The 26,307-nt window shown below is 42.6% G+C and overlaps 3 protein-coding genes across 4 annotated transcripts in view; all 3 read right to left on the bottom strand.

The window, feature by feature from the left end:
* LOC114789716 (ceramide synthase 6-like) overlaps positions 1-2,347 on the bottom strand; it is a 122,759-nt gene extending 120,412 nt beyond the window's left edge. The window contains exon 1 of the mRNA XM_028979021.1: positions 2,277-2,347. The gene's annotated coding sequence lies outside the window, so the exon portion shown is untranslated. The remainder of the gene's footprint in view (positions 1-2,276) is intronic.
* LOC114789717 (beta-1,3-galactosyltransferase 1-like) overlaps positions 1-2,353 on the bottom strand; it is an 89,164-nt gene extending 86,811 nt beyond the window's left edge. The window contains exon 1 of the mRNA XM_028979022.1: positions 2,277-2,353. The gene's annotated coding sequence lies outside the window, so the exon portion shown is untranslated. The remainder of the gene's footprint in view (positions 1-2,276) is intronic.
* An 8,606-nt stretch (positions 2,354-10,959) lies between these two features.
* xirp2a (xin actin binding repeat containing 2a) overlaps positions 10,960-26,307 on the bottom strand; it is a 31,139-nt gene continuing 15,791 nt past the window's right edge. Inside the window, exons 1-9 of one of the 2 annotated variants that reach the window (XM_028979928.1) lie at positions 25,689-25,869; positions 22,917-23,050; positions 22,155-22,292; positions 21,906-21,983; positions 21,710-21,779; positions 21,279-21,382; positions 11,844-21,081; positions 11,211-11,344; positions 10,960-11,093 (exon numbers count right to left, since the gene is read on the bottom strand). In XM_028979928.1, the coding sequence (XP_028835761.1) occupies positions 11,250-11,344; positions 11,844-21,081; positions 21,279-21,382; positions 21,710-21,779; positions 21,906-21,983; positions 22,155-22,292; positions 22,917-22,967 (9,774 nt within the window). In that variant the 5' untranslated portion in view covers positions 22,968-23,050; positions 25,689-25,869 and the 3' untranslated portion in view covers positions 10,960-11,093; positions 11,211-11,249. Of the gene's footprint in view, positions 11,094-11,210; positions 11,345-11,843; positions 21,082-21,278; positions 21,383-21,709; positions 21,780-21,905; positions 21,984-22,154; positions 22,293-22,916; positions 23,051-25,688; positions 25,870-26,307 lie in introns of those variants that run through there. The other variant, XM_028979927.1, reaches the window with a different exon arrangement.

Below are 26,307 nucleotides of genomic sequence, written 5' to 3'. Positions count from 1 at the left end.
TGCGTAGAAATGTGCGCTCTGTTTTGTTTTTAAAGCACAGCGAGCGCGGCAGTTTAATGAAACCGCGGAACAATCCGATTCTAAAGAGACCCCCTGTCGGCTACATGAAGGGCAGTCCGTAAATATTAGAACATTTGTATAATAATACGAGCCATTTATTATACTGCTAATGGCAGACTTAACACACCATGTCATTAGCATGGATACCGGCATCATCAGGAATCTTTTGCGGTCCTAATCATTTTTAGGGCTTCCACACACACACAATTACAAGCGCATACAAACTCAGGTTGTACTGATGCGGGCCCATCATAGACACCTCCTCTTTGTTATTCAGTAGCAGCATTGCATTCAAACTGTGACGGACTGGTGTCCATATCCACCAAACATGCAGAAAGAGCAACGTTCTTCAGGAGACGGGGGACGCGGTGCACGTGGAACAAAGGGACGCGTGACTCTCTTGTCACAACAGTGACAAAAGAGATTCCAAGGACCCCCTTAAGATTAATTAACAATAGCTTGTTAACCTCAACTTTTGCGCATTATGCATTCGATTTCATGGATTTAATAATCCATCAGAAACAAGCCATCGCGAAGGTTGAGTCACCACGTTAAAAACGTTACAAGAAGGCCGCGTTGTCCATAATGCCTGCTGGATTTGATCCGCAGGGAATCCCGCTGCCCCTCACACCCCCTTCTCTCTCTCTCTCTCTCTCTCTCTCTCCCTCTATAGTAAACCGCACAGTGTTTTCATCGCTCTGCTCCATTCATCCATACTGTTTTGACTGGAACGGAGCCACGCTTGTTGAAATCCATCACCATTCACATTCATTAGTCTAATTTAGTGCCATTATATCGGCGCGGTTGCAGGAGTGTCTCCCCGTGGTGCTGCCACGTTGCATTGCAGCCAGCTCCCCCCCAGCCCACCCTCAGATCATTAAAAAAGCTCCGAGGCACTCAGCGCCATGTTCAAATTGTTTGCCGTAATTGGAATTGAACTAATGTGTTTTCATTTTTGCGGTACAGAACAGAGGGCCCTTGAGGACATTTAAAATGAAGTTTTTATTTATTTATTTTTTTTTTTCTCCGTAATCTCTGTTCATTCATAACGCAAATTGGTGAGATGCCAGCCCCTGAATTCCGCCCCAGCGGTATAAATTCTTTCGCTTCCCGTGCTCTGCTCGGCTCTGCCCCGCTTGTTGCCGACTCTCCCGCCGTGAGAGGGAATCAACGCTCTCACTTGAAAGCCGGGAAGTTTACCAGCCGGAAGAGGATTGGCTGGAGGACGGGGGAGATAAACAGGGCACGCGGCTCCCTCTCCGGCCCTCTCTGGGAACGGATTTCCCAAGGCTCACTGGCGGCTCACAGCATGCGAGGAGGAGTGTGTGCGAACTCGGCCCTACCTGTCCTGACGCCACCATTCACTGCCGTGTCGCGCCGCGCCGTCGTCACATCGGATGCACTACACAAGCAGGTGCACCAGCAGGCAGGTGTGAAAGATAAAACCTATTAAAACATCGTCACCACCCAACCCAGAGGACACGCATGTCCCCCTGCAGCCCACGGCGAATGTCACACGCGTCTGTGGTCCTCTGTCAGCCTGATAATTATACTGCTCAGGGGCTACAGGGGTTATTAGAGGAGTTACGTTTGCGTGAGATGCCCCCCGTCCTTCTAACACACACGATGAGAGACCAACTGTTTCCAGGGTCAGGAGCTTTGTGACAGCGGTCACTGTGTGAACTGACGCGAGATGCGACTAGACGGACGCAGAAAACACAGATGATGGTCGCCCACCAACAACCGATGTCTGGACCTGCGTTCCATGCAGGACTGGGGCAGTAAGAAAGAAAGAAAGCAAGAAAGAATAAAAGAAAGGAAGGAGGAAGAATGAATGTGACCGGAATGCAAGAGAATGTTATAATGTGACATATTTTAAAAGTGACAAATGGAGAGTAAGCGAGGGCTGGGGGGGCTTTCGCACCTTTGTTCACCTGGCGCCACGTTCCTCGGTTTGGGAATAATGGGGCAGGAATTACTTCGCGCTGGACGTCGTGAACGGGGCGAAGTGGAGAGGAGACAAACTTTACATTTCACGAGTTAAAAGCAGTTATCTCAGCACGTCCGCGGGACTCGCGTTAAGTGTCCCGGTCATCTCGGCACCGTTCCGAGGACAGGCGCTCCGGGCACAACTCGCACTTTCCTCCGCAGACAAACCCCACGGCCGACGCGCACGGAGCGGGACGGGAGACGAAATCGCCGGGCTCTGCACGTACCGCGTTCGTGGGCTCCATCCTCCCGGAGCGGGCGGTGCTGATGCTGCCGCGGCCGCGCTGCATCCCGAACGGACGCGCTGCTCCCCTCGCGCCCCCTACAAACGTGACGCGCGAGGACGCAGCGCAGGCGGCCGCCGACCAATCAGGGCGGCCGGCGGCAGCCAATCAGCGACGCGGCTCGGCGTAGCAAGGTTGTGTGTCGGCTTCGCTAATGAGCGTGCGTATCGGGGCGGGGCGGGGCGGGGCGGGGGTCGTTTCGGTCCTTGGCGGGGACCGCGGCGTCACGCGTCCGGATTGCTTGTTTTGCGTGCCTTCCAGGTTTGTAACTATTCCAAAATTAAGTGTCCTTGGGTTTGAACTTACAGTACAGTCCAAAAGTTTGGACACACCTTCTCATTCAATGTGTTTTCTTGATTTTCATGACCATTTGCCATTACCAAGGCATCAAAACTATGAATGAACCCATGAATGAACAGAAATTTACACTAAAAAGTCTAAAACACTAATAATAGCTATTAAAAATTAAAGTGAACAATCTCCTACGAACAAAAGAGAAATGAAACAGACTTTTTGTGTCTCTTTCTGTATACACATAATGTCATTGTATAATGAAAATAAAGTAATTTTGCAATAAAAGGCTGAGGTAATATTTGATCAGTGTTTGACAAAATTGCTTGCAGATTGGATGAACTGTGGTTTTATCTAATCAAAGACTTCTTGAGATCAAATGTATTTGACTACTCGACAATCAGAGGACAATCAAAAATCTTGAGTAATATAAAAAAAACCTCATAGAAATCAGTCTTACAGTGTCTTGCACTGTATTCGATGGTTATTCACACTTTCAATTAACCTGCTTCCTTGGGGAAAAGGGTTGATTTCTTAAAGGTGTGGCAGGGAAAGGAGTCAAGTCAGAGTTAAAATATTGTAACATCCATGCAAAGACCAGGCACAGGGGTAAAGTTGCGAGATTTTGTGTAGCTGCTGTCGGCTGCAGTCATGCCAGCTCCAACTCGTGCTTCCACACAGGACTCACAATCAACTGATTCCCCCTATGCAAAAATGTCCCCCCAAACCCCAACGTGCCCTTATTCTTCCTCAAACACTTTACAACTAGCACCCTCCCCATTGGCTGAACACACTGCACAAACACGTTACAGTATTAATGCCCATCACATAAAAGGGTCAGTTTCCTCACTCTGACTTAGGCTCCTTTAACGAGAGGAGCGGAGGCTCTTTTCAGAGGAGATTAACGGAGATGAGTGAAGGGTGAGAGACCTCCATGCTTTCCCATTCAAACTAGGTAAAATAAATTATCCGTAATATGTGACGGTAACATTTACTGACGCAACCTGACTTAAATCTCTCTTCTTCTTTTTTTTTGTACTTCCCTGTTGGTTAATAGATTTTCAGGTCTAATTGAAAGTGTCACTAAATCAACTTGACAGATTTAATGTAATACATAAATCTACTTTGATTTACTTTGTTCATTGCACATGTCAATATGTTCCCTGAAAAATAAAGCCCAGATTAATCATTTTTATTCAATACCACTGGCTGAGATGGTTTACCAGTTCCACACTGGTCCAACCAGCTCAGATGAAGTGTGACCAACAAAATTGACATTATACTTCTATGCTGGTCATGTAGGCCGTGCCAAGACCAGTTAAACCCAGGTACCAGCATAATGCAGTCTTCTCAACATAATGGAAATAGTTAAATGTACAATACATTAATAAATATAGCTGAAATTGATTTCCACAGATATATAAAATATGTTTATACACCCGTTGGGCCTCATTTATCAATCTGAGTGTATATTTTGGTGTATTTTGGGGCAGTGGTGGCCTAGCATGTAAGGATACAGGCCCATAATCAGAATGTAGCAACCGTGCTCTCAGGTTCAGTTCTGTAGGCCTATGGTTGACTACGGGTTCAAGTTAGCCCATAAACCACTACACAGTGCTTGGAACAAACAATATCCTTTAATTGAAGAGTCAGGTTTAATATACAATTTAATCCTAAAACAAACATCGGAATAAATACCCAATAAAATTATCTAAAACAAAAGACTTAAAAGGATTAACCAACAAAATCCAGAACTTGGTAAAATAATGATCCATAAAACAATGGCTGTCAACCCAGTAGCTTAACTGCAACCCCACTATCTGTTTGTTCCGCACCATCTCTACTCCAGGACCCAGGCAGTCTTTTTTTTTTTTTTTAGCTGGTCGTGACTCTGCCTGTTTTAAACACTGCAATTAATTGTTTACTGCGTGTCTCTGTGCCTGGACACTCACAGCTGCACCTAATAACCTATCTACCGCTGCCCTGGGGTGGTTCCTTGGCTACAAGAAGGTTGCCGGTTCAAGTCCTGAAATGCAAAGGTGCCACTGAGGTGCCACTGAGCAAAGCACCGTCCCCACACACTGCTCCCCGGGTGCCTGTCATGGCTGCCCACTGCTCAATAAGGGTGTTGTGTTAAATACAGAGGACACGTTTCGTTGTGTCACCATGTCCTGCAGTGTTTCACAATGATTTACATTTACAGCATTTATCAGACGCCCTTAACCAGAGCTACTTACAATCAGTATTTACAGGGACAGTCCCCCCTGGAGCAACTTAAGGTTAAGTGTCTTGCTCAGGGACACAATGGTAGTAAGTGGGATTTGAACCTGGTTCACAGGCGAGTGTCTTACCCACTAGGCTACTGCTACTAGGCTACTACCACCACTACCACAATGACAATCACTTCTTTTTAAAAATCATGGTACAGCAGTTTTTATGTGTGATTCATGAAACAGGTCTACCTGTCCCACTCAGTGCATATGCACATGTCCTTTTTGATAAATCCTGAAACAATTGCAATTTACATGGCCATGCCCCAAAACTTTGCAATATGAGGGAACGGAAGGTGGCAAATAGGCTCTGAAGTAGAAATTGACATAATCACTTCCAAGCTAATATTAAAATTGCTCATGCTAATTATGTTAATTTATTCAGGTAGAGAGGTATGAAATGGTGCTGTTTGACAGTTTAAAAGTATAATAAAAGGAGGTGATAAATCACATGTATGGAAGCAGATCTCCGCAAAGTAACTCACAAAACTGCTCTATCAGAGAGGGGCCATGAGGATCAGTTGTTTTTACATGGGGGGAAATATTTTTTACATGGTTTTATGGGGGGATGGGGAGTGACACATTCCAAGGGGCCACCCATTTACAAATAAATGGGAGCCAACGGTAGGTGATTGAGTTTTTAGTTTGAAATCAAGGGGCCATTTGGCCTACCTCTTTTAGGGCTGAGGGGGTCAGAAAAACCTGGGAGTTCTAGTGTTAAACCTAGAGTGCATCTGAAAGCATTCACTTTTTCCACATTTTCTTATGTTACATGGATTAATCACATTTTCCCTCAGAATTCTACACTCAATGTAATGACAACGTGAAAAAAAGATTACTTGAGGTTTTAGCAAATTTATTACAAATAAAAAACAGAAAACATGCAGCATTGGTTCATTACACCTTTGGCAGCAACTTACAGCCTCAAGTATTTTTGAAAATGATGCCACAAGCTTGGCACACCTATTATTACACAGATTCCTCTTAGTAGCACCTCTCAAGCTCCCTCAGGTTGGATGGGAAGTGTTGGTGCAGCCATTTTTATGATCTCTGCAAAGAACCCTGCTGAACTCATTCTGAAGAACTCTACATTTAACACTTCTGATTGAAATCCAGCTAAGCTAAGATGTGTGATAGAACACTGAAGAACTTCACAGAAGAAACTACCTGCTCAGTCCACCTGCTTGTGTAGCTCTAGGAATTGTAGCAATGTATTTGTAGAATGAAAGGTATATTGCACAGGATTGAGCAGTGGCACAGCTTCTGGGGTTTTGGAATGCATCAGTCAAGTAAATTTTCTTTGTTTTCTGTGTTTTCATTTTCTTCTTATTAACAAGAGTAAGTTGCAAACCAGGCATCTGGAAGAAGAAGCTTTCTTCTTCTTTCCCTTTGTAATGACAGCAGTTTGCTTTGAGAAGAGCTGTGAAGAGCTCATTAACTGCAATGCCAAAATGAAGGCAGAGTGGACGGAAGTGATGGGAGAAACACTAATCTGGTGTTGGACACATTAACTGCCAAATTTCTGACTCCTAGGAGAAGGTCCACATTACTTAAAAATGAATTGGATACTTAGAACAGAAAAGTGCCTGAAGCAAGCACCAACCATGCCACACCTTCCCCAGTAACATTGGACAGTGCAAATCTCCTAATTGGGGCCAGCAGGTTTCCCTTGTTTGCTTTATCCCTCCATGCTGTTTCTGCACAGATCCCCACCCACCCTCTTCCCAGCTAAACATCCGATCAATGTTAGTATGCAAATTAGCCGGTGTCAGGTGTCTCAGCTGGGCATTCACATTAGAGCTGATTCTGCACTCATGCAAAAGTTAACGAAAAGGGCACATAAACACACACAAAGTGAACAACAAAGCGGTCTATCACACAAAGCAACAACACATGTGAATGAAATCCCCAACAGAGCTCCTTGCAGATCTCCATGGACCATGGGGACCTCCCAAAACAGTTAGGGCCTAGCAGACACTGGGGACCTCCCGAACACAATCTGAAGTCACTTTATATAGGTGGTGGTGACCAATAGGCAAATGGTAGGTGGAGCTGGTTGGCTTCAACTCCTCCCTCGAAGTCAACCTAAAAGAGACAGGACACAAAACCACAGCCAGCCACACAGAACACGTGGGAGCATACATCCAGGGACATAACACCAGGCAAACATAGGACTGAAGTAGCAGCGCATGGAATATTGGCTCATTCTACTGTGGCCGACACAACCAAACCTTTTTAATGTGGTCTCGTCTAATTATCATAACTAAAACAAAGAGAACTGTCCCAGGGAGTACTGGCGAACCCACTCACTCCTGTATGGTATAACACAGTATGAGTGTACCAGCAACCTTCTGATTACGGAGCCGCTTCCTTAACCACTAGGCCACCACGGCCCCATAAAAGGGAAATGTTATGTTTTTTGTTATAATCTGATGAGGAATATTTTCTGCCTGAGGAATTGCCACATTATCATGATCAGGGGGTTTGTGTGCCTCAGTGACCCAAAGCTCAGCCTTCAGATGGGACACCCAAGTTGGACAGGTCTTAAGGTAGAGGCCTGACAAAGTGCAATCCAGTTACATGACAAAACAGTTATCCAGAGCTCTTAACAAATCAAATACACAATGAGACTGAGCACGGATGTGTTCTTTTGGAAACGTCAACGATTCTTGAACTTTGTCGCTGATTTAATTGTGTTACTGGATTGAATACTGTTAGACAGGCAACTGTGCACTCCTAATTTCTTCTGCGAGAATGAGCAGAGCAAGGCTGCTTTCTTTAGGTTTCCTTCCTTTCCTTTTTCTTTGTTATTTGTACTGTTTGTCGTTGATAATGTTATAAAAACCAATAAAAATATTTGAGTAGAGAATACAGGACAGAAATCCAACTTTGGCTAATGACTATTAATGTTACAGAACTAAGAACCAAAGTGAGAAGATGAAGAAAATAGCAGGGTATAAAACATAGCAATTGAACCTATTTTATAATAAGAAGTGTTGTCGGAACATTATTGAATTCAACAACATAAACATATTTAGGGCTTTGACCTTTTCTTGTACATCTGAGTTAATTTTTACACTCCAGTATCAACACCCATCCTCCAACCCGAGGATCACCACAATGTAAACTAATTGACACTTTAGTGTGCAGAATCAGATTATGACTGTATAATCTATTTTTACTAAAAGATGAGTGAAGTGAAAGTGAAGACTATTCAGTGTTACTCTGGGTTCTGGAAGGTGGTGTTCCAGGAATATGACTGAAAATCACTGCTCAACACAAAATCCCTTAATATGCTTTATTCTTTGTTTTGTGCACATACTGATGAGCTCACTTGTAGTTATAAACACATAGAAATGTCCAAATAAAAAAACATTCTTTTGCCTAATTATTTTCAATTAAACCATATTTTTAGAATAGGCAATTAAACAAATAAGATGGTAAACTACTGAAAACACCTATGCAAAGAGCAAGCACACATAATAATAAACTCATAATAATTAAATAATTAAATTTTAAGGGTGTGAAAGAAAAGCACAGAAGGCACAGTAAACTCTTTTCAGTCTTACTTTGTTGATCTGTGGTCCTGGCTCTCCTCTGCACATTCCCCACTTTACTAGCAGTGCAAGTAAAAGTAGAGCTAAATTTCAATTTAAAACTGAGCAGGAAATGGTTTCCCCATGTTGAAATCTGTTCATGTGAAATCTGGTTAATTCAATAAAACACCTCAAACAAGTACGGAATTTGAGCAGTGAGCAAAATAATTTAATTGGTTGACATGGAAATTTCTGTGTGAATATTTATATATTCTTATATAGTGTACAATCCTTGTGATGCTTGCAAAAAATATTATAATCTAGTCTTTTACCATTGTAGAGGTATTGGGGTTATAATTTGTGAAAACTGTGAAAACACAAACACCCACATTTGGATGCTTTAATGTATGCAAACACATGCATAGGCTGAAAAGTACACTTTAACATTAAGTGGCTTTAACATTACAAATATTCACCACAATCTCTGCATTGTTTCTTTGACACTTAAAGGGCCCCTGGAAAAAAAAAGCAAAACTGAAAGCCTTCATTGATTGGTTAATCCCTCAGTATGAGCATTTAGTATAATGTAAGTAGATGGGAATTACAACACAGAGGAAATTATGGCATTTTATGTACATTTTATTTTTTTTATTATTAATGCAAAAGCAATGTCATAGAAAGAACTTCTTCTTCTTAACCAGCCTGACAAGTTGAAACCAGTCAGGAATTCTTTCAAAATCAAAAAAAAAAAAAAAAAAAAACATACAACTATCCTAAAATACAACATTAATAAAATAAGACAGAAACAGAACCAAAAGGCTACAAGGGTACAGTATAACAATAGTGTAAAGTGTTCATTTCATGAAAGTCTGCATACTGCACACCAGGTGCATTCATACACCTTAAAATAAAGCAGATAAAACTTTATTGAAAGCACTATGATAGATCATTATTTAAAATGACAGTATAAAAGACAATGGGTGGGGAGCAAAATGAGTTACATTCATCTCTCCAAGGAAAATCATGACTGTTCAATTATCAGGTGTGTGTGGTTATAGACCTGGATTTATGGCAGATTAAAGTGTGTGTGTGTGTGTGTGTGTGTGTGTGTGTGTGTGTGTGTGTGTGTGTGTGCGTGTGTATATGTGTACGTGTGTATTTACACACACACAAACATACAGACACACACACACTTTTAATCAAACTCATCATCGTAATAGCGGTTGCGCTTGATTTGTTCCTCCACAGACAGTGATGAAAGGTCTTCAGTACTGAGCAGACTGACATCTCCCACAGATTGTTCACCCTTCTTGTCCATGCCATCCACTTTTTCTCTCGTCCTTGTCCCCTTTGCAAAATCCAAAAGGTCATCCTGTCTTGCCCTAAAATCAGACAACAGGCCGGAGCTGTTATCCAGCCCAGCGAATATGTCGTCCAAAAGACTTGAAGTGCAAATCTTTGGTTGGTCTTCAGAAAAATAAAGATCCTTCTTTGTCTCACTTGTACAAATAGCATCTGTGCTTCTAGCATCTAGCACCCGTCCTTTGTGTTTGGCATCTGGTGGAGAAAAGGCATCTTCTAGGTCCACTAGCTGAAAAACATCAGTTGACTTTGACTGAACGATGGCAGTGTCCAATTTGAAAGAATGTTCTGGATGGGTAACCTCGGCACTGAAGTCAAGAAGACACATTTTTTTATTGACATCATCAGTGCCTGACCACACTGTCCCATAATCAAAAAGTGACTGGCAGGTGTTGTTATTATTGTTGGAGTTACCATTAACTATCTGCCCATCCGGCACGCCATCAATTACTGTGACCTTTACTGTTTCTGTCTCATTACTTGCATCTTCAATTTCACTATTCTTCACTACTTCCTCGGCCTCTCCACTTACTTTCACTTCCTCCTCTAATGTTTCCTTTTCTTTTGCAATCTCACCATACTGATCTGGGACTTTATCTCCGTTCAATTCCACTTCCACCTTCTCGTCCTTTTCCTTAGTTGCTTCATTAATCACTTCCTTTTCCATTTCACTAAGCCTTTGCTGCTCCTCACATTGTCCTGGCTTTAATGGGTCTTTGGCTTCTGCTATTTCACTGACGTCTTGTGCATTTTGTACAGGCAGTTGTCCTACAGGGGGTGCTGGAGGCTGCTCAGGCTGTGGAGCCTCCACCTCTTTGTCCTCTTCAGCTGAAGGTGTTCCTGGTGTGTCTTGAGCATTACCATGTTCATGTTGTGTAAAGGTGAGAAATTGTGCCGGTGGTACAACGTCTGTGTTTTCTTGTGGTGGCCAAGAGGGTTTCATCAGTTTAAGATCGTCTTCCACATTAAAAGCCTTCCTCGGGGCTTCACGCTGAGGTGGCCACACAATGTTGATTTTACTGACAGTTTTTTTGTTGTCGTGGCTTGTTTCATTTTCTTCTGCGGAGGATATATCTTTCTCATTTGTGGTGGTCAGAACAGGGGATTTAAGTTGTATTATTTCAGGGGTGGTGGTTTGGGGTTTTTCCCTTTCTGTTGAATTCTTCTGGTTTTTGGCGTTCCACGTGTCCTTATGAGGTGCTTTTCCAAATCCTTCATCATAGTTTCCTTTGGATTTAAACAGTTGTTTATAGTGTGGCTTGCAATACATGCTTCCATGGAGAGAGGCATAAGTGCCAAGGCTGTGTGAAGAGTGAAAAAGAAGAGATTATGACTATATTCAGAAATAACAAACGTGAACTGACAAGGGGTACAGGTATTGAGTAATAGAACAAGAGGTCTACCCATACAGTACTTGCCTTAATTGGCTGCTGCAGTGGGCACAACGAAAACAAGTTTTATGGAAGTTTTGTTTGTCCGCTATCAGCGACTCCATCGGATATACCCTCTTCCGACATACCCGACACAGTTCGGACTCGGGAACTTGAATTCTCTGAAAGTGAGAAACAGAGGATGAATATATTTAAATCAACTGTGCAACTGTATGGACACCACGCTAGCGAAGGCATTGCAATTCGAGCGGATAAATGACATGCAGTAATATATCACAGTCTGTCTTGTAAGAAACTATGCAGTGAGAGCCATGCATTTAGCAATTAAACGAACAAAACACAACCTTCAAAATTAGACAGAAATATTAAACATGAAATGCAGACACATTAATGCTGAAAATTAGCACACCAATCAAATCAAACCAATAAATATATTTGCTAAAAACTACATTTATTTTTTCATTGATTAAGTACATTTTCAGAGTATTATAACTCACATGGTTAAAATAAAACCTTTTTTTGATCATGTTTGAAGTGGAGCTAGTAACAGTGCAGACATACTGTTGTTCACACAGTTGCAAACCACAAAAAACGAACACTTGTAATGAACACACCGTGGGTTTTAGCATTAGCCTGCCCCATGCTGCCACACAAGATTACCAGTTATCACAGTCTCTCTTTGGTGAGATGAGCTCTGAGTGGTGTGTTGCTCAGACACGGTGAAGCCCAGGTTTCGGAACACGTTCTCACTCTCCGCCCAGGATTGCTGGAAACTCTTCAAGAGTTCTTCAGCTGAAGCCTCGGCAGGCACGTTCAGGACAGGCACCATCCCCCTGACTACATCTGCGTAGGTGGGCGGCTCGCATCTGGTCATGGTGCTGTGTGAGTGCGTGGTGCTTTCACTCATTGATCCTGTCACCTTGTTGCCAAACTCATCCACACCAGAGAACTGCTCTGTGATTGATTTGGTTTCAGAGTAATCTGTGGGCTGAGACAACTCTTCCTCTCGCTTTTCTAGTTTGTCCTTGTCATCTCTGATATGGCGATAGCCCTGCTCCCCCATTTCAAAGACGTTCTTAATAGCCTTGATGTCATATGTAGGCAATTCCTCAATTTGACCAGGTTTTTTGTTTATTTCTGTATCAGCATCCTCTGTATCACTTCCTAGTCTTTCTGGAATAACAATGGGGTCCCTTCTGATATAGACTTTGGGCTGTGGAGTTTCAAATTTGTTGACTAGCTTAGAGAGATCGACCTTAGGGAGATCTTCCTTCATCTTTTCATGGATCTCATCATAGAATTCCTCAGCATCAGGACCCAGACGCTCTGGGATATCAATAGGGTCCTTTCGTACGTATGTTTTGTTGACCTCAGCCTTTTGGGCTTCTTCAAAGAACTCCCGTTTATCTTTCACAGTCAACATTGAGTCAACCATCTCAGAGACATCTACTGTATGAGTTTCTATGGTGACCTCCTGATGGCTGGAGGACAGGGACTCCTCTGCTTCTGCCACATGCATAATCATGTGTTCAGGGATCGGCAAGGGAGGTGGTGGAGTCATGCCACTTGAGAGTTTAGCAGTTGTGTCCTTTAGTTTGGCCAACTTTTCTGATCGACTCATGGTGGGTGAAGGTGTGGCTCGGCTAAGCCTCGATGTGGGGGAGTCTGACCAGCGAGGTGGTGGTGTAGGTGTTGTACCTGACCTGTAAGAGGGAGGTGGGGAGGGTGTCACACTGTAGGGTGAATCTATCTTCCTGGTTGACTCGATGCTGATGAATGTTGGAGATGGAGTTTTCATTCTGATCAAGTCAGGGGGCATTCTGAGCTCTGGAGTCATTGTTTTAGTGAGCTCATCCTCCTGCTTGCTCTCTTTCTCCTCCACCCCTTTCTTCTTGGTCGCTATTTTAGCAGAGCCAATGCTAATCTTGGATATCTTTGGAGTTGCTCCACCAACAGCTTTCTTCTCATATGTAGCTTGACTTTCAGATTTTCCTTCAAGGAAATCCAGCTTTGCTTGAGCTAGGTTTCTTACATAAGAAATGACTTCAATTAGATTTTGTTTGTGTGCTTGACTTCCAACAAGCTTATTCTTTTCTTCTGTACCTATCAACCAGTCAGGAATAGGGGATATCATTGCCTTCACAGAGCTGAGCTCAGTCTTTCCAGATGTTCTCTGCAATTCATCAATGTGTGTAAGCAGTTTATGCAATTCTTCACATTTTTCAAATTCAGTGCTCTCTCTTGAAGACTTGCAGACAAGCTCTGGCAGTGCATGCTTGTTCATCTCCTGTTTCGACATCGCTGCCTCCTGCAGCTGCTGGGATGACCTAAGTTGCTTCTTTGTCTGAATTCTACTCTGCTCCTGACAGCTCTGCTGATGTACCTTGCTCTCTGTAATAACCACCTCCTCGTGTACTTGAATATGCTCCTCCTTCATTGTTTGATGGGACTGCTTGACCATCACCATCCCATGAATATGGGGCACTTCCAAAGATGTAGTTAATTGACCTTCTTTGGCAACAGAAGCTACTTTAATGGGTACTGCCAGCTTTTCTTCCTTATCTTTTTTTGACTTCTGCTTGGATTTCGTCATCTGTACAACCATTTTTGAATCCTTGGAGTCTGTGGCTTTCTCAATGTCTACTTCCTCTTTTTGTTTGATAATATTTGTATCAGTTTGAGAGCTTTCATGAGCCAGAGTGACCTGAGAGATGGTTGCAGAGTCCTTCATTGTTGAAATTATGGTGCTTTCTCTGCAAGCCTCCTGTACTTCATCTGTTTTCCCAACCTTTAGCGTCTTAACTTTGAAGTTAGGAGTCACTTTTGGTATCTTTGTTGGTTGAAGGGGGGCTTTAATGCCATCCTGTGGCACACAACCTGCTAAATGTTGAATGTCTTCCTGTTTAAAACGACACATCTCTGTACTGGTCGTTGAAGAGGCCTTATGTTCCTCAGTGACAACAGAGGAAGCCATGGCATTGGGAGGTTGAACTATAACATCAGGAGGCATAGACTTAGAAACATCTTGTTTATTGGCAATGGTAGTCACCTGGTGCTTTTTTGAGGCAGCTTTTGTAATTTGTTGTTTCTCAGCGATAACTGTGGAAGACTGAACATCGATCATTTTCTTTCTGTCTGTGGAATTTTCAGCCAACTCATGAGTCTGATTTTTATTTATTGTGGGTTTCACAGACTTACCAGGTGCAATTGGCACTTTTTTTATTGTGGGATCTTGTAACACAGGAGGTGGTTTTGTTTCAGTTTTTTGATCTATCAGTTTGTCTTGTGTTGTTTCTGAACAGCTTTCAGATTTCCCAACATTTTCATTAGTGGAGACTTGATGTGCTATGCTATTTGAGGCCTGAGTTTGAATGTAGCTTGGAGGTGATGTAGGACTACTGGCCACTTTGCTTTTCTCTGCCTCCTCTTTTTGTTTACGATACCTTTCCTCAGCTAGCATAAGTGGAGTTTTGAACTTTCTGGCATATTGTTTGGACTTTGTTTCGATGGTCGGTTCAGGGGGTGGAGGAATTTTGATAGGTGGGACAAAAACTTTCTTTTTTGGATGAGGAGAATCTTGTATGGACTCAGTTGTTGGAAGCTCCAGAGGAATTTTATTGGTTGGTGGCTCAGGTCGTTCACTCTCAACCTGTGCCTTTGTTTGTTCCTTATGTTTGCTCAATTTGTCCTTTGCTTTACTAGATAATGTCAAGTGGTCCTCCTTCTCAGCCACAGGTGCTGGAGGTGGTGGTGGGGGCACTGGTATGGACTTTTTTTGAAGTTTCAACTTGGGATGCTCTGGCTGCTTGGGCGGCTCAGGTACTTTAAAGAGAGGGCGTCCTTTAGGCTTTACAGGTGCAGGCTGGGAAACTCTGCTGAGCTCTTGCTGGGATGGTGGTGGGGGCAATAAATCCTGGGGCGGTGGTGGGAAGAATTCCGGCTCTGATTCAACAGGCAAAGGTGGAGGGGGAGGCAGGGGCAGGTCACTGTCCTGCCTCATAACAGGAGGAGGACGAGGAGAGAGGGATACGTGAATGTCACTTTCTGCCACAGGAGATGGAGGTGGTGGAAGAGAGAGTTCTGATTCAGATGTAGGAGGTGGTGATGATGGCGGAGGTGGGAAGTGAATCTCAGGTCTCCCTTTCTTGATTAGACCCTTTGTATTGAGATTCCGGTAGTCGGATTTTAGATTCTTAACTGATTGCTTCTGAGTAACAGACTTGTGTTCTGTGGTGATGGAGGTCTGGACCTGTGTCATTGTCTTTATTTCCTGCGTTTGTTTAGTGCTGATGTTGGTCTGCAGAGTCTCGTTTGTGCCTGTAACCGCAGCCACATTGTCCTCAGCCACCTGCTTACCAACACGTTTCTTTTTAAGCAGAACAGGGGCTGCAATGGCTGTGTCTTGTTTACCAGTTTTTTCTACATTCATTTGCTGTTCCTTTACATTTGTCAGCTGCTCCTGAAAAGTTGTTAGCTTCTCTTTAACATTTGCTTGTTGATGCTTAACATTTATTTGCTGCTGTTCAACATTTGTTTGTTGCTGTGTCTTGGTTTGTTCCTGATGCACGTTCGTCTGCTGCTGCTGAACACTTATCTTCTGCTGCTGTTCTTTTTTGTGTTGTTGTTTAACTGCTATTTGGTGTTGCTTAATGTTCTTTTGCTGCTTTGACTTGACCTTCACTTCCTGCTTTGACTGCTCTTGTTTTGCATTAATCTGTATATTGACTTGCTGAGAAGATGTAGGTTTACTGACTGCTGTGGTTTGTGTCACAAGGGACTGACTCTGATTCTCCTCTGACAGAATTTTGGTGAGTTTCTGGGCACCGCTTTGTGATTCATTGTTTTGGGACAGATCCTTTACAGCAAGGGCCTCGCTGGCAGCCCTGCTCTCAGCCATTGCAGCAGCCAAGCACTCTGGGCAAGCATGGAGTGCAGAGTATGGATTTTTACTTTTGACTCTCCGAGGAGAACTCCCTTTGAGGCTTGAATGCTCTTTTCTCTGCATCAGACATTTTATGGTACCTTGAACATTCCCCTTGATGACCTCTTCTTTCTCTATCTGAGACTCCTCCTGTTCATACAGTGATTTTATTGAGTTCTTAATGTCACCCTCAGTGCTTGCTCTGCGCTGCATTCTTGGAGAAGCAGGCTCCAATAAGAGTTGTATGGTCCCTTTCACATCTCCTTGTTCACTAACCTGATGCTGATAGACTGTTTTCTCTAATGATGCATCATGCAGATTTTGGAGGGCCATTTGGATGTCACCTTTGACAATCTCTTCTTTGTTCACCTCCTTTACAGCAAGTATTGAATCTTCTAAGGATTTCAAGGTTCCTTTTATATCACCTGAAACTACGTCTTCTACGATGACATCAGTCTTGGCTGTTGCTGATTTTTCCAGGGACTCTAAGGCTCCTCTTATGTCACCTCGGACAATTTCAGGCTTTTCTATGTCTTTGGCCTGATGCTGGGCCTCCTCCAGGGACTTGAGGGTGGTGCTGATGTCCCCTTTCACCACATCCTCTTTCTCCATCACCACTTTTTGATGCACAGCCTGAGTTAAAGAGTCTAGTGCCGCTCTCAAATCTCCTTTAACAATCTCCTCCTTCTGCAGATTATGGGAAGAGTGCACTGGCTCCATCATAAAGACCTTTACTGTACTGTGTACATCACCAGGAACAATTTCATCTTGTGCAACTGTGCGTTCAAATTGATGATTATTTTTCTTAAGTATAAGCTTAGTATGTTCAACATCACCACCAATTATTTTTTCCTTTGCCCTTTCTTCAGTGACTTCACCAGATTCAACCTGTAGCTGGCGGAGGTAGTCAAGTGCCCCAGATTCTATACATGTGGAGTAGAAACTAACATTTCCTCTCTCTGTATCACCAACTTTAATCTTTGCTGATTGGTCCAAAGCACCAGAGTTCGAAAGGAGTCTGTGCAAGGTTCCTCTTACATTCCCTTTGACAATATCCTCTTTTTCAGTACTTCCCCCAGATTCATTGTTGAGCAGAGAATAAATGGTCATCCTAACATCACCTTTCTCATCTTCCTGAATCAATATGCCACGTTTGCTTGACCCTTCCTCCTTCAGAAGGTTATTAATGGCTTCCTGTATGTCTCCTCTGATTATCTCCTCCTTCTCCACATTGATATCTCTCTCTTGGTTGAACAGTTGCTTCACTGTTGTGTTTACATTTCCTCTTTCTTCCTCATCAATGATTATGCCTCTCTCTGCCCCCTCTCTTCTGTTAAGCAGATTCAACATGATGTTTTCAAGGTCACCTCGAATCACTTCCTCTCTCTGAATCTCCGGTGCCTCCTGATTCATGAGTTTGTATTTTGCCATCCTTACATCGCCTACCTCATCCGCCTCAATGAGAATCCCCTGTGATTTGACCATTTTCTGGCTGTAAAGCTCCCCCAGAGTCTCCTTAATGCTTTTGCCCATTATCTCCGTTTTCTCCACACTGCTCTCATTGAACTCTGTCAAAGGTGTTGTTTCAAAAAGCCATGTTGTTGTTTTTACGTCAGCTTGGGGAATATCCTCATGGCTCACTACCTTTGTAGTGTTCTTGTTGTCATTGATGTGATCAATTGGTTTTTGTTCGAATAGCCAGACAGATTGCTTGACATCTCCTTTCACCACCTCTTCTTTTATAACTTTTTCCATTTCATCATACTCTGAGCCCTCCCCACAAATTTTGTCAATCATATGTGTTTCAAACATCCATGTAGCAGAACGCACATCACCCTTTTGAATTTCACTCACGCTAACTGTCCTTACATACTTTTCAGACACGTCTTCTGTCTCAAAGCGCTGTTTATTCATTTGGACATCGCCTCCTTGAATGTCGTCCACTGTTTTTACTCTGACTTTCATGTCTTCAGTAATTTCATCTAATGGCTGTGTCTCAAACCTCCACCTGGCTGAAGTGACATCTCCTTTCTGCACATCTTCTTCCGTCACTGCTTTAATAATGTACACCTCATCAGTGTCCTTAATTGAATCAAGTGGCTTGGTCTCAAAAAGCCATCTGGCCCCCACAACGTCTCCGCTTACAATCTCCTCTTTGGTAACAGTAGTTACTTCATGATAGTGACCTTCTTTGTCCTTGATGGCATAAAGAGGTTGGGTCTCAAACATCATTGTGTAATTCTTCACATCTCCTTTCTCAGTTTCTTCTCTAGTTTTGAATTTTGTGTTCTCAGTCTCAGAATAATCTTCATTTATTTTATCCAAAGAGTAAGTCTCAAAGATAAAACGGCCTTTGTCAACATTTCCACCTTTTATGTCTGTCACTGTACGAACACCTCTGGATTCCTCAGGGCTGTCATGAATTGCATCTATCGGTTGGTTCTCAAAAAGCCATGTGCAGTTCACTACATTTCCCTTCTGTATGTCCTCAGCCTGATGCATTTTTATCTTTTGCATCATCTCCTCAGAGGAAGAGGTCATAATATCGGTGGACTGGTTCTCAAAGATGTACTTCATTTTGGACACATCACCAGACTGTATGTCAATCTCTGTCACTTTCTTAAAAGCCCTCTCCTCCTCACCAGTGATGTTGTCCAAGTTCTCGGTCTCAAACAAGAACCTAGCCAGACGTACATCCTTACCCTGAATGTCTTCTTGTTTTATAGTGTGTGTCATCAAACTTGCTTCTGACTCCTCACGAATAGTGTCCAGGGCCTGGGTTTCAAAGAGCCAGGTGCACGTTTTGACATCCCCTTTTTGGAGTTCATTGGATTCAATCTCATTCTTCACCTCTGCCTTCTCATACAACACATCCATAGGTTGAGTTTCGAACAACCACCTGCAGGTCTTAACATCACCTCTCTCAATATCAAGACCCTTTTTCTTCTTTGTCTCCTCATCGTCAATGTTGCTGAAATATTTAATCGCATCAAGAGGTTGAGTTTCAAACAGCCATTTGGCCGTTTTGACATCCCCTGATTCAATTTCCTGTTTGGATATGCCCTTAATGATCTGAAATTTATTAAGGCTGTCATCAAATTGATCAATAGGTCGTGTCTCAAACATCCACCTGCAGCTGCAGACATCTCCTTTTATCACTTCTTCTCTTCTCACAGTTCTAACCTCATGATAGTGCCCATAGCTGTCCTGTATGGCATACAAAGGAGTAGATTCAAACATAAATTTGCTGGACTTCACTGAACCACTTGTGACACCTTCAACCTTTATCTTTTGCATGTCTACACATTTGCTCAAGTCCATAGTTTCAAATTTCTCCTTGTAGTTTGTGACATCACCCTTTTCCAGTTCCTCTATATTAATTGTGCGCATAATCTCCTTCTTATCTTCCCTGATATCTTCTATTGGATTTCTTTCAAACATCCATGTCTGATGTCTAACATCTCCCTTTTCCTCCTCTGATGCAATTGTTTTCTTGAGCTTTCCAACCTCTGGGAGTTCCTTTAAGCCGTCAATTGGTACTGTTTCAAATAGATGTCTTGCTGATGTTACATCTCCACCCATTATTTCTTCTGTTGGCAATGGTCGGGCATTTGCATTGTCTTTAAGGGTGTCCATGGACTGTGTCTCAAAAACCATGCAGTGTCTCCGAACATCAGCCCCAATGATCTCTTCCTTCTGTGTCTTGGAGTTTTCCCACTCTTCATCCTTAATTGAGTCTAAGGTTTTTGTTTCAAAAAGCCATCTGCCCCTGTTTACGCCACCTTGGTAGTTTTCCTCCATTGAGACGCCGCAGATCAACTTTACATTAGCAGGGTCTTTGTTTATTATATCCAGAGGCTGTGTTTCAAATAACCAGCGTGAAGTTTTAACATCTCCCTTCTCTGTCTCTTCCCGTCTGACCTTGGTGATTTCTAGCATTTCTCCAGAATCACCACGGATTACACACATGGGCAGTGTCTCAAACATTTTTGTTGATGTCTTCACCTCACCTTTTATCTCCTCTAGCTCTGACTTCAAATGCAGGAAGTGGCTTTCATCAATGGTTTCTGTGTGACCAAGGGTGTCCAGATGCTGTGTTTCGAACAGGTAGCGAGCTGTTTTTACATCCCCTCCTGAAATATCTTTTGTGTAAACGACCTCAGTCCCTTGTTCATCCTCCTGGTAAATTTTGTTGAGGGAGTCCAATGGCTGAGTCTCAAAAAGCCAGGTAGCTGTTCTAACATCACCCCTGGCAAGCTCTTTTGCCCTTACAGAATGTTCAGTGCAATTAGGTTTATCTGCACCCAGCACATCAATTGGTTGTGTCTCAAACTTCCATGTAGTGTATTTCACATCACTTCCTGCAATGATCTCCTGTTGGGAAATGTTCTTGTTATCATTCTCATCGGGTGTCTGGTCTTTGATGCTATCCAGTGGTTTGTTCTCAAACATCCATCGCATGGACTGCACCTCTCCTTTTAGAATCTCATCCCATTCCAGGTATTCCCTTTCTGGGCTCATGCACTTGCTAGGACTGCCCCCACTACTGCTCTCAAACATGTAGCGGGCCTGCTGAGTGTCCCCAGAATATTCCTCATGACACTCCAGCTCTTGACTGAAGAGATCCCTCTCCAGGTTTTTGCGCACCTCTGGGTGGATGTGCTTATAGAGGCGTTTCAGTTCATTGAGGTTTCTCTGCCTGGAGTACAGGTCCCTGTTCATGGCGAGTCGATGGGGGCAGATGTGCTCATGGGGCTGTGGTGAAGAGCAACGTTCTGGGATTTCAGACGGTACCTGGAGCAGGTCTGTACTCGGTGGAGGAGGAAATTGCTGCTCTACTGTTTGAGATGACAAAGTACTGGAGGAGGCAGCTTCAACTGTTCTGGTAACAGCCACTGTTTCATACTTGCCTCCCTGGGTGACCTTCGAAGAAATGTTTACGGGTGCCCATTGAATCTGGCTGTTATCAAGGTCAATCTGATAGCATTTTGGAAGGAGGGAAATTCGTTGTTTCAGTATATAAATTTATATAGTAATATTCATTATATCTATGTTATTACAATTTAAAAACAGCTATGAACAACACTATTGCAATAATCCTTATCAATTAGGACAACAGGAAAAAATGTTCCAAAACAACAGCCACCCAAGAGTGGTAAGTGACAATTCTTTACCTTAACTTGTTTGCTTGGTGTGGCCTCCTCAATGCTCTTTTCATATTGCTGCTTCAAGGCATAGGTGGATACTTTGGGCAGTTCCTCACATCCAATCACCCTCACTGTAGTACAACGTAATGACAGGAACAAAGAATTGTTACTAGGCAATAATGACTCCGTACCGATGAGAGTTACACATCAACAGGCCAAAACATGAATAAACTTGTAAACAGAGAAATTGTCAGTGACTTTTTAATGTTACTATTGATTTTTTAAATTATGTTGACATATGATGATTAGTTAAACTCCTCCTAATCAGTGTTTTGAATAAATAGCTGTTAACTTTGCTCTGACACTGGTCAACATTTCATATTTCATGACATTGATTTTTACTGACAATTCTGAACATTATAACACTGACACTGATTACATTATCAAAAGCAAATTACCAGAGTCATTGAAATGGTTCTCGTGTCCTGAAGTTAACCTGTTTTGCTGAAAACTATGTTCACTGGAAATCTGTAAAAAAAAAGTTTTTTAAAAATCTTATTTTATTTGAAACAGTTATTTTCTCGTTTTATTCAATGGGGTAAATATGCTTTTGCTAAATACTGTACAGTATGTGGATGGGTGAGTGATGTTTACCCCTTCGCCATGACTGGAGGTAACATGTTGAGAGGATGGCACGCTCCTGGCACTCAGTTCTGAAGAGCTGGATACCTCCTTTTGCAAATAACACAGTAATGGATGTTAGTGCTCCATGGATAACAATAATTTTGACTAAACTAGAAAAATTGAATTCACTTGAACTGTATTTATGTTTGAAAAGGTTGGAAACTGACATTAAGAGGAGAAGTGTTTGTGTCGGCTTTGGTTTGGCTTGATAAGTGGTACCTGGGCTGTTCTTTGTTGGAAGTGAAACTGAGTGACTGTGCTCTGTGAGGAGGAGGAGGAGAATTCCTGAGACTCAAAGTGCTTCTTCACATTAGCCAGACCACCAGGTACAGAACAGGCCTCTGTCTCTTCCAGAGCCTTCAAAACATACACATACATAAAATGTGATAACATGATATCAATAAGCATTATTGACTCTTGCATGCTGATGAAAGATAGAGCAGCAGAGATGGACATGACCTGTAGATGGCACCAAGACCCTTTATGACTTATTTGCAACAGCTACATTAATTTAAAATTGTCCTTTAATAACTTGCCATTGTTGATTATAATGGCATCTCAATACTTTGGTCTCAGTGTGTGTGTGTGTGTGTGTGTGTGTGTGTGTGTGTGTGTGTGAGTGTGTTTCCACCTCAAATCCACTTATTGGCTCATTGTATCTACACTACTGAAACACAAGTAAGGCTGTAATTTAAAACAGGAAACCTCTCCCCTTGCTTCCTGTCTGTTCAGGTTAACCAGATAAGGGGGAGAAAGTGTGTGTGTGTTGCATGCTTGTGATAGGGTCTTTCTTTGCTCTCTAAATGGGTGAGTGCTCTGGTAGCTAATGTACTTAAAAAGTGAGAACCATGAGTAGTAGAGTTACTGCAGTGATAACAAAGAGAGCTGTTTCTCTAGTGGATATCACTTAATGGCAGAGTGTAATTAAGCAGAAATATGTGGGGTTTTTTTGTGTGTGTGTGTGTGTGTGTGTGTCTGTACCCCGGCTGAGGAGCTGCTGGTCTCTTTCTTGGCCACAGCGGCTTGATACATGGCCAGACGTTCCTTGACTGAGACACTTTCTGTGTCTCTCTCAAGCTCGGTCTCCTCCCTGGGCCCACTTGCACTGCCCACAGCTACAGACCACACAAGCACATACAATTAAAGCTAAAGATGAATGTTAGCAATTTACTCAGATTTACAACAAAACAATGTCAGAGGAGGCTACTGGGGACATCACTTTCACTTGATGAAATGCCCAGGGCTGCTTTTGCTCTGGAACATTTGAACATGGTGTTAGAACTGAAACAAGAAGCAATGGTAGGATCAAGAATAAAAGATTGCCAATAAAATGTGGTTTTGTGATTTAAGTACTATTTGTTTCATATCATATCAGGGAACAGTGTGTTATGGTTTATTGACAGTACAGGTTAAGGATATGAAAAGTGCTATCAGTTCTAATGCAGTTTCTAGCGCAATGTTTCTTTCATGTAATATTTGGATGAATTGGATTGCCCTCCAAAAGATATATTACTATATATTACTGAGCATTATAGACACGAATAAAAAATACTGCAAAACAGTTGCTCAGAAAATAGGACAAACAGAAAGATTTTTTTCTCAACAGGTTTAGACTCATCTCATTATTTTGAAATTGCGTGTGAGAAAAGAGAAAACACGACATGGTTTCCATGGTTTTCCTTTTTTTTCTGTCCAGGTCCTGCAGCGACCAATAAGAAATCCAAACTATATAAATGCAAATTAACTCTGAATTTTGGACCCTCTAACCTCTAATTGCTTGTGAACAGCATATTTGTTTATTTATTGTATTTCCATAACATTGGTATGAAATATACTGATTTCACAAAGATTCTGTGCCATATTCTGCAAGTTAGAGTGACTTAGTAAAAAAGTTAAATGAAGGTATATCATGGTGTGAACTCCACTTTATAACCATCATCAGCCAGGCACGCGCCTGCCATATGCCCAAACTGTGCTTCCCTGAAACACCAATTTTAGACCTTCAGCTATGCAGAGCATGCTGGTGTAAGCCTATCAGGGAAGGAGGAGAGGACGAGAGATAGAGACAGAGACTGAGACTGAGCGAGAGGGAGGAGTGAGTGAGGGGCCGACACAGCACCACCCAAAATAGTAGGGATTTTACATTCTCTATCCCAAACAGGTCAGACATCCAGCACCTGAGGTCATAAGTATCTGTGCTGTCCTCAAATAGACAGATCGACAAAGGAATAACATGCTCATTTGTCATGTCAATATGAGAAAACGCCATGTCAACAGACAGACAGCCTTCCACATGCCAGAGGGGCATAAGAGTGCCACAACAATCCCTGGATATTTCAGGGATGAATTCAAAGCGACTCATGCACATTACAACACAGCGAAGGCCCTCTGAACTTCTGAGAAATAAAACCCACCTTATTTTAGGCTATCAAAGAGTCATATTCCCTGAAACTGAAAGTCACAAGGCTCTCATGCTTAAGTGTTTTGGTTCTCTTTCACTGTCACTGTCCTCAAGCATGTTTTTTAATCTTTCTGCACTGCAGTCTGAGCAAAACATGAAGTCATTGTGTGTCAGCACATTTTATTTGTATGGCTGTCAACTGAAAGCAAACAGATGTTCAAGGCACATGTAGAAGAAATACTATAGTCCACTAAGAGGGCACATTTTCAGTAACATATTAAAATATAGAAACAATGGATATAATGATATTTGTATGTTAAACTGGTAAGAACCGAATGCAGAAGGTTCCGGGCAAACAAATTAATTACACTGCTGTCTATGTGGCTAATTAAGGAAGTGTCAGTGGTATGTGGTAGAGCTGCTATACTGTGGCCAAGTTGAAGGTTGGCTGGAATTGGGGCATGTACTATGAGTTATCCTCAGTGTCCTGAAATGTACCCAGACTTTTAGTATATTGTGTGCCATAATCAAGAAATTATCATTATATTGTTGTTGTGTGTAATGAGCAGGGTTGCTCAAATATATATTAGTTTAACATTTAGTGTTTAGCAATGACTAATCTTGGTTGTAAAATAATGATGTGATCATTTCTTCTGAAGACCTGTAGATTCATTTGAGTCTCTCTCTCTTTCCCCCTCGCTCTCTCTGTCTGTCTGTGTATTACTGTGTCTGCCAAAGCAATTAAATGTAAGAACGCAGATCCATAAAATAAGAAGTACTGGTGGAAATAATGCAATGAAATCCATATTTAGTATTTTTCCAAACTGAGTGGTGCTGTAACTTGTGTCTTCCTGGTAAATTCATTACAGCACACAGTGGCCACGTGGATGCTGTCATGGTTGACAGCAGAGTTTGCCATTTCCCACAAGCACACCATCCTGCTCACGGGGTCTCAGGGTCCCTCTGAGAAAGACCCAGAATAACATGTTCTCATGTGCTCTCCTTTAACAGATCGGGCGAGCAGCAGACAGACGTAACCGAGAGGCCTGGCTACGACCTATTTTAACTTGCTTTCTGAATAGCAGCCTGCTGATATATTTAACTTTAACTTATCCAATAGTACTTCTCAGAACAGACCCACTTGAGAGATGATCCTGCTAAGGACCCTACAAGTGTACAAAGTCCATATGGATTCTTGTAACTCTATGCACTCTGTGGCAGGTATTAACCATTCAGTTATTATCTGATTGGTTTGTACCGTAATTGTACTTGTCTGTTATTATAATCACAACACAGATCACACAGACACACACCTATCCAGCAGTGCAGCTTTCAGAAGCACGTCCACTCACCAACTGCAGTCCTGTTCCTCTATCAGCTGTGTTGTCACCAGCAGGACGTGTATCCAGCCACCAGGCTCCGTTAACCCAGCTGCAGCACACCAGACCAGGCTATGTGTGTGTATGTGGTTGGAGACCAGCTCCACACAACAGTGTTCACCTCTGTATTCTAGCGGACAGGGACAGCTGATTTTATTTCAAATCCCCTCCCCCTGTAAAAAGACTGATGGTTAAGAGCATGGAGGAGGAGGGGGAGGAGGGGGAGGGTAGCATTAGGGATAGAGCAGCTAGGGGCTTTTTTTAGTGGGCACCCCGCATGCCCGTAACCTGAAGTCAGAGAGACACGGCGACAGACGTTCTGACTGAGCGCTTAGTAACAGGAACCTGCCAAGGTCTCGTCAGTCACCCTATTCACACCATGAGCTAACAAGACAAACTGCACTGACAATATCAGTCATCTTGAGACCTTTGTTATATTTGAATTCGGAAAAAAGTGTAATTGATGCTTCCACTGAATTAGAAGGATTTGATGAAGTAATTATCATTAACATAGCCGTTCTGGGAAGGACATACGTAAGAAAGAAATTCAGCTGGACCTTCTGACCCACAGAGGAGTATATCATGCCACTGA

This window comes from Denticeps clupeoides, chromosome 5 (genome assembly GCF_900700375.1).
Source record: "Denticeps clupeoides chromosome 5, fDenClu1.1, whole genome shotgun sequence".
Taxonomy (NCBI): domain Eukaryota; kingdom Metazoa; phylum Chordata; class Actinopteri; order Clupeiformes; family Denticipitidae; genus Denticeps; species Denticeps clupeoides.
Note: the sequence above shows the minus strand (reverse complement) of the source record. Positions and strands in the feature narration are given on the sequence as shown.